At 37.5% G+C, this 9,153-nt stretch overlaps 1 protein-coding gene and 1 non-coding gene across 2 annotated transcripts; one reads left to right on the forward strand and one right to left on the reverse strand.

Moving 5' to 3' along the window:
- Positions 1 to 4,050: 4,050 nt before the first annotated feature.
- LOC149011032 (uncharacterized) lies at positions 4,051 to 5,777 on the reverse strand. The gene is made up of 2 exons (XM_089162551.1): positions 5,300 to 5,777; positions 4,051 to 4,778 (listed from the first exon to the last, which is right to left on the reverse strand). Exons 1-2 carry the CDS (start codon positions 5,775 to 5,777, stop codon positions 4,051 to 4,053), a joined length of 1,206 nt encoding a protein of 401 aa, XP_089018677.1.
- Positions 5,778 to 7,310: 1,533 nt separating this feature from the next.
- On the forward strand, positions 7,311 to 7,384 carry TRNAI-AAU (transfer RNA isoleucine (anticodon AAU)). The gene has a single exon. It is a non-coding gene; the product is annotated as a tRNA-Ile (tRNA).
- Positions 7,385 to 9,153: the final 1,769 nt, after the last annotated feature.

The following is a 9,153-nucleotide window of genomic DNA, read 5'->3' on the forward strand; positions in this document are numbered from 1 at the left end:
CCTTGGGCAAAATGTAACCTTAACTATACGGCACAGACACTCATCATATCTGCAGGTACTATTAATACCTTTCTCTTTTATGCAATTTTTATCTTAATACTAGCATGAAAATCTTGCACGAAGTATATGGGGCTAGATTCTTGAAACCTTAATTGGGCTGGTAAGTGTTATGTTCTTTACTTTGCCAACTATCATTCTTTCATTTGCTCTGCTGTATTTTTTGTCTGATGTGATTCTACAATTTATTGTTTCAATCTTACACACCCTTTGTCCTTTGTTTGTGATTGCTTTTAGTTGTTCTGTTGAATAATTTGAGGACTGTATTGATGATATGATATTGAATACGTTTGACTTCATTCTTTTTCTGTATTTTGTAGTTGCTGGAATATTCTTTTAGATCGTCAATGACTTCATTCTCTTCATTTGTATGCAGGTCCACTTTTAATGATCAATACACATTCTTTTTTTTTTTTTTTTCTCCTTTTTTTAAAACCATGTTTTCTTCTTCTTTACTCACTCTCAAACCCTAACATCACTCTACCAAAACCGAGCTACTCTCTTGTCCTCTTCCGTCAATTGTGCCTTCGGAAGTGGAGGTGTTAAGGAACTATAGTTCCTTTAAATATAACTGGTTGGGTCTATTAGTTCCTCTTCCATTAATTTCAACTGATTTTGGGGTTAGGAGTGAACCCAGTTGTGTATGATAAAATGGAAAAATCAAATGAAAGGGAAAGAGAGGCAAAGAAATAAGAGCAACACAAACAGAGGAATCTATTAAGCAAGGGAAACAAAGTTCAATATCACAACTAAAAATTAATGAAGTCAAACGTATTCAATATCAACTGCATTAATAGTACCCGCAGATATGATGAGTGCCTTCAGCTATCATTTGGTAAATGCCTATAGTAGTCATTGCAACGAATTCTATCGTTTGGTAAATGCCTGTAGTAGCCATTCAACATTAACACTGAAAAGGTTCTAATTTTTCTGCATGACCATCATTTACTAATGCAAATAGAATTTAACACAGCCAAACAAGAGGAGAAGAGGAAAAAATAAATAAATAAATAAATAAAAGAAAAGAGGGAGAGCTCCTTAATAAGCTTTAGAATAACGTTGTAGTTGCCGAAGTATCTTTCAGATCATCAAGGACTTCATTCTCTTCATTTGTATGCAGGTCCACTTAATGATCAATGCACATTCTCTTCTTTTTTTCCCCTTTTTTTAAAACCATGTTTTCTTCTTCTTTACTCACTCTCAAACACTGACATCACTCTACCAAAACCCAGTTGCTCTCTTGTCCTCTTCCGTCAATTGTGCCTTCGGAAGTGGAGGTGTTAAGGAACTATAGCTCCTTTAAATATAACTGGTTGGGTCTATCAGTTCCTCTTCCATTAATTTCATCTGATTTTTGGGTTCGGAGTGAACCCGGTTGTGTATGAAGCAGATGAGAACAATCTGTCTTGTGTTGTTGGTGAGTTTAGCTGATAATTTCTACTGTTGCGATAGTGGCTTTTCTTTTGTGTTCATTAGAGGGAAGCTTTTTGGAAGGTTTGATCGCCTCATGAATGCCCATATCTCTGGAGACCTAATTCCAATCTTAAAGAAAGCAGAAGCCTTTTTGGATTTGAATAATTAATTTCGATCTTCTAAAAACTTACATAAGCAGTTACATAAACAACGGTCAATAATCCCGAACCAGTCATGAAAAGCTAAGACCTCGATATAGCTTCAACCACAATAACAAAACAAACTTGGAGAAAAAGAAGATAATCAATAGGTAACAACTGAATCAATAGCTGAACAACAGAATACATTGAAATGAAAAGTAAGATATATAAGAAATAAACAAATTTAAGGTTCCAAAAACTTTGCTTAGCCTTGGAACCTTAAACAGTTTTAATTTTGGCTCCTCATACATGTCAAATGTATGAGCCAAACTTTGTTTCCCTTGCTTAATGTTTAGCTTTGGAATTTATCAATTGAATTGAATACTCTATATAAGGTTCTTGGGTACAACCATTGTATTCTTGCTGTAAATGACATATTAATTTAAGAGTATAGATGCTATACAATCATGAACTAACTTATACTTCATGCTTGCAGCCAAAACTAGCTTCTTGTTGTTTCAAACATCATGTCTTTTTTTAAATCCAAAGGTGTTAATTAAGTTCTATCCACATTGTTTCAAACATCATGTCTTTTCAATCTTAAAACAATGTTTTCTTTTTTAGTAGATTTGTTATGCGGTAACTAATGGTGTTAATTAAGTTCTATTTTCAATCACTTACTCATTGTTGATTATTTTCTGGCTGTTGAAGTCATTAGATTGAAATTAATTTGATGGTTCTATTTTCATCATTTGATCAAAATGTAAAGGCCACTGCCCATGTTATGCACATTTGTGCTCCAAAAGTGCCTAAACCCACTGTCTATGTCAAGCTATGTAAGACCCTCGAACGGTAGACTATCCTTGTGTGTATAGTGTATTTAGAGCATAGAATGTCTAATTTTCGTGTTAAATATAAGATTAATAGGAAGCACCTACTAATAAATTTAAATTAAAATTCCTTACTTTTTGACGTGGGACTAAAACATACTTTTCAAAAATAAAATAAAAGCAAATATATTTAATTAATTCCAATTAATTCACAGATACAAAAAGAAAATATATTTTGGGTGTTCCAACTAACTATATGAGACGACCACATCACTTTTTTTTTTTTTTGATAAGAAAAAGATATTCATTAAAATTAGAAACACTTACAACCATAATTTGGAGTTCCATTACCTATTTCCACTGGTGTGAAATTAGATAAAGCTAAGTTTTCAAACCAAGATTGGAGCACTGGGGATGGGAAATTGTCAAAGATTACATTTTTTGTTGTCTTAGCAACCTTCATTAACATAGTTATATGGTGTAAAGGCCACGTCCCAAAATTTGGTTTTAGTAAAAGATTTGGTAGCTCTTGTGAGTTGCTCCATATCTCCTGTATTTGAAAACCTTGTGTTACTGCCTTCTTTATTCCATTTTGTATTCCAAAAAGTATTGCCTCCAGGCCATCCGACATCTGCATGGTTCCAAAATCAATGGACTGTATATGTCCATTCATGTACGTCCCAATGCTCCATCTTGCCTTCCCTAGGTGTTGGTTAGGTACTCCTGCACACATGAAAACAACATTGTTAGTTTTTGGGATGATATTGCACAAATTTCTTTCCTGAAAGATAAAATTTTCTTCACTATTTAGCATTAGTGAGTTGTGAAGTATAATTTATGTTTCATGTAGCTTTAAGGTTATAATCCAGTGGTTAAGACTTTTTAACACCTTCGAGAGGGTTAGGTGTTTTTTGTTGGAAAGCTTTCAAATTTCTTTCCTGCCAAATATAATAACAAGAGATAATAAATACAAAAAGAAACCATTTGGATTTAGATTTATTAAAAAGGGACCCTAGATTTTGACCCCAATTCAAGAGTGAAGAGTCTCTCCAATTTTTGGTCTGTAAGCCCATGGTCCAGCAGCATGGATTCTTTTGGCCCATTCACATGATATAAAAACATGCCAAATGGTCTCACTCGTAGCCCCACAAAGGGCACACTCAAGCGGGCAGTTTGACCATTGAACTATCTTTGATCTAATTGGTAGACCTTCATTCAGCATCCGCCAGAAGAAAACCTTAAATTTTGGGTGTATTGGCAATTCCTAGGAGAATTTCCACCACTCCGAAAAAAGGTTCCCTAGATAAGAAAAGCATCATTTGATTATCTCACAAAAGGCTTTTTTAACCATGAATTCTCCATTTGGAGAAAGCAACAAGGACCATGAATCGTCATGGTTTGACAAAGTTATTGGTATCGAAATAATAGAAGTAAGGTTGAGATAAGTTGAGGATATCTCCCTGTTGATGCTTTGGGTATTATTGATAACTTCTGTGACAGGTTGCTTGCCGTGGCCATGTGGAGAAGTCTTGTGTTGATGTCGACCCATCACATGTGTTGGTAGCCATGGATCAAACCAGAAAGAGGTTTGTGTTCCTGTGCCCGACTTTTCATTTCACCATTGTCTTTAATTGAGGAATTATAATCGCAACACTATTCCAAATCCATGATCCTTTCTTTGCCCTTACTTTAGGATTGAAAAGAGATTGATTCCTGAAGTATCTTGCTTTTAGGACACGAACCCACAAAGCATCAGGTTGTGTTAGTATCCTCCATCCTTGCTTCAGTACTAATGCTGAGTTATAGTCCTCCATTCTCCTGAACCCCATTCCTCCCAAAGATTTTGGCTGGCAATATTTGCTCCATGCAATTAAGTTCAATTGATTCTTCTTGTTTGGCTCACCATTCCAAAATCTTTGACAGATCGCATCTATTTTTACACATATGGTCTTTGGGAATTTCAGACACTGCATTTGATACAACGCCATGGATTGCAATGCTTCCTGCATCAACACTCCTCTTCCTGTGAAAGAGAGGTTTGTTGCCTTCCAACAAGATATCTTCTTGGTCATTTGAACAAGCACATGTTGCAGTGTTTTTGCCTTTACTTTTCCAAGCATCAATTTTGTACCCAGATATGTTGTTTCTCCTCTTATTTCTGATACCCTTAAGATATATAGTATCGCATTTCTGTCTTCTCTAGGTACATTTCGGCTGAAATGTACTCCACTTTTCTCAAAATTAATTTCTTGCCCTGTCAAATCCGAGAAGAATTCCAATACTGCCTTTAAAGCCAATACTTCTTCGGTGTCAGCTTTACAGAACAGGAACGTATCATCTGCAAAAAACAAATATGTAATATCTGGTGCCCCTCTTCCTACTTTAATTCCACTAATAAGGTTGAGAGATTTGTATTCACCGAGAAGCCGGGATAGAACTTCCATGGTTAAAAGAAAGAGGTATGGGCTGAGGGGGCACCTCTGTTGTAGGCCTCTAGATCCCGAAAACCATGAGTAAGGGGATCCATTCATCTTAACCGAGAAAGTGGGGGATGAGATCAAAATATCAATTAATCTACACCACTTGTCATCAAACCCAAAGAAATGAAATAACTTGATTAATATGCCCCTATCAGCCCTATCATATGCTTTTGACATATCTAATTCAAAGCAATGAACCCTTTTTTGCATCGGGTTTTATGCATGAAATGAAATATCTCATGTGCCACTATGATATTATCCGTGATTTGTCTTTGTGCCAAAAAGGCACCTTGATTTGAGGAAATGATTCTAGGTAGAAATGATTTCAATCTTTTAGCTAAGATTTTAGCAATAAATTTATAGGAGACATTGCACAAACTGATGGGTTGGAAATCAGAGACTGACTTGGCATTTTCCTTTTTAGGGATGAAACAAAGTAGGGTATGATTAACCCCATCGGGAAGAAGCTCATCCAGAAAGAAAGAGTTGACAAACTTGAAGACATCCTCACACCAGAACTTCTGATAGAAAAAAGCATTAAACCCATCCATTCCTGGTGCTTTGTGAGAACCCAACGAGAACACCGCATTCTTAATTTCTAGATTGTCCGATAAATTGGATAGGTTACCACCACTAAGATCAATGGGAGGAAAGAGACATTCGACAAAGCTAGGGTCCAGCAATTGATTAGCTTGAAACAAATGCTTCATAAAATCCGCAAACACCCCAGCAATCTCGCTTGGTTTTGAGAAAATCCTCCCATTAGCCTCAACCTCAGTGATCTTTCTCTTGTGGTGGTTAATTTTACTAGAAAGGTGATAAATTCTAGTATTCCTCTCCCCATTGGAGACGTACATGCCCCAGGATTTTTGAACCAAAGCATCTCCTCAGCTTCCATGGCCCACTCAAGCAATTGTTTTTTTCCCCCTAATACCTACCTAGTCCGGATTAGGCCCTTATTCTAGAATATCAATTTCCAAGGAATTATCAAGAAAAATATTGTCCACACGCCCAAAAACCGAATTGTTCCACTATTGTAAAAAACGTGTCATATTGGCTAGTTTGACATGAAAGGGGGACAACGAATTTTTAAACCAGGCTGATTGGAGGTCCTTAGAAAATCTAGGATGAGAGATCCAAGCATTTTGAAAATGGAATAATTTTCTTTTGAAGAAACCGTCATAGAGAAGCTGCAAAATTAAGGGGTTGTGGTAAGAGCCAATAGCGGGAAGTTTTTCTACCCTTTGGTTAGGGAAATAACATATCCATTTTGGAGAAGAGAAAACCGAGCTAACTTTTCCTTAACCAAATTAGGGGGTCTTATTAGTCCATGTGAATGAACATCCAGGAGCATAAATTTCACATAGATTCTCATCATTTATGAGAGCTTTCAATGTCGGCATTGCCCCAGAAGGCCTAAACATCCCCCCAATCTTATCTTTGGCATCAAGCATTTCATTGAAATCCCCCATGATAACATAAGGTTCAGTTAAATTTTGTACTAAAGATGTCACCTCATCCCAAAAGATCTTGCGATCCAAATACTTAGGAGGTGCATAGATAATGCATACGATAAATGATAAATCGTCCATCCAGCATCGGATTAGAAGAGTTGAAGGGTGTGAAAAATTAATTCAGATTTGTAATCCATAGCTTTTATCACTACAAGTCCACCCTTCAACCCTTTTGATCCACTACTAGCCATATGCTCCACAATACTATACCTTTGAAAGATATTCCGCTTCTTTGACACGAGTTAACAATGATCCCCGCATTTTGTTTCACATAGGAACACCAGGTCCGGTTTATGTTTTCGCAGCATTTTTTTAATGCAGAGTTGAGTGAAAGTGCCATTAATACCACGCACATTCCAGAACAAAGATTTCATACTGCTACTAGGAACAACAACCAAAGCCCCAACAAGATTCCACCACCAAACTATCTACCCCAAACACCTCATGCGGAAAGAAAGAAAATTAATATACACCAGGATAAGAAACAGAAAAGGAAATTTAAAGAAGAGGTAACAAAAAGTTTTCCCCCTACACTGCATGGAAGTCTATGAAATAAAAACTGGTAAAGACAGAGGTCAACAAGTTAAGCATAAAATCTATTTCTAGATTTCGGTTTGAGGTTTTTAAGCCAATTATTCATAATTGCAAGGAATGAATGAAAAGCACAATACAGAAGTCAAAAAATTCAGAGTATTTGTGATAAGGAAAGACCTGGGGGATGCCAGTCTCAGTCCATCACCATGTCCTGAAAAACAGTTTGTTGGGGTTGCTAAGACCACATCACTTTGATACAAGTTTTGAGATGTAATACTATTATAACCATTTCTAGTCTAGTAATAATAATTATTAATGTATCAGTAGACTACATATATCATTGGCCCATTAGCTCAGTTGGTTAGAGCGTCGTGCTAATAACGCGAAGGTCGCAGGTTCGAGACCTGCATGGGCCATATTGTTTTTTATTATTCTGTCTCTCATATTTATTGGATGAAAAATTAGATCCCATAAAGCATATCTTTCAATGGATTTTTTTGTTTTTTGGTAAAGTCTTCCTATAAGACTTATAGATCGTATCTATGTAATTTAGTCAGAAAGACAATTGATATTATAAGTGTTTGATCATTGATACGAGAAAATCATTACCGAACCAGGTCCATCCTCGGTTCAACCCTTGACTCCGGTCGAGAATGGTGCGACAATGGCGGGGTTCGAACAAACCGGACTAATCGTTTGTGTGATAGGGAACCTTGCAAGATCATAAAGCATATCTTTCAATGGATTTTTTTGTTTTTTGGTAAAGTCTTCCTATAAGACTTATAGATCATATCTATGTAATTTAGTCAGAAAGACAATTGATATTATAAGTGTTTGATCATTGATACGAGAAAATCATTACCGAACCAAGTCCATCCTCGGTTCAACCCTTGACTCCAGTCGAGAATGGTGCGACAATGGCGGGGTTCGAACAAACCAGACTAATCGTTTGCGTGATAGGGAACCTTGCAAGATCAGAAGGCAGGCACGGACCCTTGAAATTTGGTATGGATAACCAACCAAGAAGCGGTTGTTATCACTTATGGAAGTTGGCAATCCTGCAGGATATGGTAACTGCCATACACTCATGGCAAGATATTGTGTGATTAAGGGAAGTCACCCACTACTCCACAAAAGAGGTCTAACTATAAAGATCTGACGATCACCAAGAAAAGGCTCGAACAAATACAACGGTCGCGATTGGAAGGTAAAAACTATATAAACCCTGACCTACGTACAGAGGAGGTATCTGAATCGTTTCCTTTACAATTACATTCATTTTATACTCTACATTTAGCCAGAGTCTTGTGATCAATCCTTGAATTGACTTAGCCTTCGGAGGTGGCCTCTCGACCCCAAGGTCGGGCCACGTCTAATCTTGTTTTGCAGATCATTCTCTAGGAATCTCAAGGCTGAGCAGATTTTGGACGCATCATTTGACGCCGTATGTGGGAAACATTTCAGAAAGTCATGGTTACCAGATTAGAAGCAACGACGACGGTTCAACGAGAGCTTAACATTCATCCTTTGGAGGGAATTAATCTAGAAGATATTCCAGAAGGAAGTCGTGCTTGAGAGGTTCGTGAAGATGGAAGATTTGGTGGTAACGAACATTTGAACCATCCGAATCCTCTTCAATGGAAAATGGATCAAAAGTAGTTCCAGTTTTTGGAAATGCAACAGATGCTTCGTACGTTGGTCAGGCAAGTAGTGGCTCCTTAGGCACTTGATCAGGAGGAGGTAGAAGACGTGCAGGAGAAGCAGAGGTACCTATACCCCCGGCACGAGTTCATTCTCAGCAAGGAGATAGACAACCAGCTGAAGGCCAAAATTATGGACAAGATTTTCAAAGGAACCTTCAAGGTCGGTCCAGGGAGTTAAGAACTGGAGAACTACCCAGGAGGGACGGTCGGCATGATAGGCGGCAAGCAAGCCGATCTGGAACAATAACAAGGTTTGGTAGAGGAGTTCAAACTCACTCACCAACCTCCCAACGCTCGGGATAGGAGAGCATCCGATCGGATGGCAGTCGAACGATGCATATCGGTCGGGAGCTTGCTGATATAAATCAAAGATTGGGACAACTTTCCTGAGGAAGGGTGGTTGATGACATTTATTCGGTCATAAAAAAGACACCATTCGTTGAAGCTATAGCCGGATTTGAATTTCCTCATAATTTTAGGCT

Source organism: Hakea prostrata, chromosome 7 (genome assembly GCF_041222555.1).
Source record: "Hakea prostrata isolate BN-2017 chromosome 7, UWA_Hpros_2, whole genome shotgun sequence".
In the NCBI taxonomy this organism is placed as follows: domain Eukaryota; kingdom Viridiplantae; phylum Streptophyta; class Magnoliopsida; order Proteales; family Proteaceae; genus Hakea; species Hakea prostrata.

What these genes read in the sequence shown, in the direction of transcription:
- LOC149011032 (XM_089162551.1), bottom strand. Translation starts at nt 5,777, where the DNA reads ATGTACGTCTCCAATGGGGAGAGGAATACTAGAATTTATCACCTTTCT. An exon ending in CTCTGATTTCCAACCCATCA is followed by an intron (nt 4,779 to 5,299) that starts GTTTGTGCAATG and finishes TGTTTTTTGCAG; the next exon opens with ATGATACGTTCCTGTTCTGT.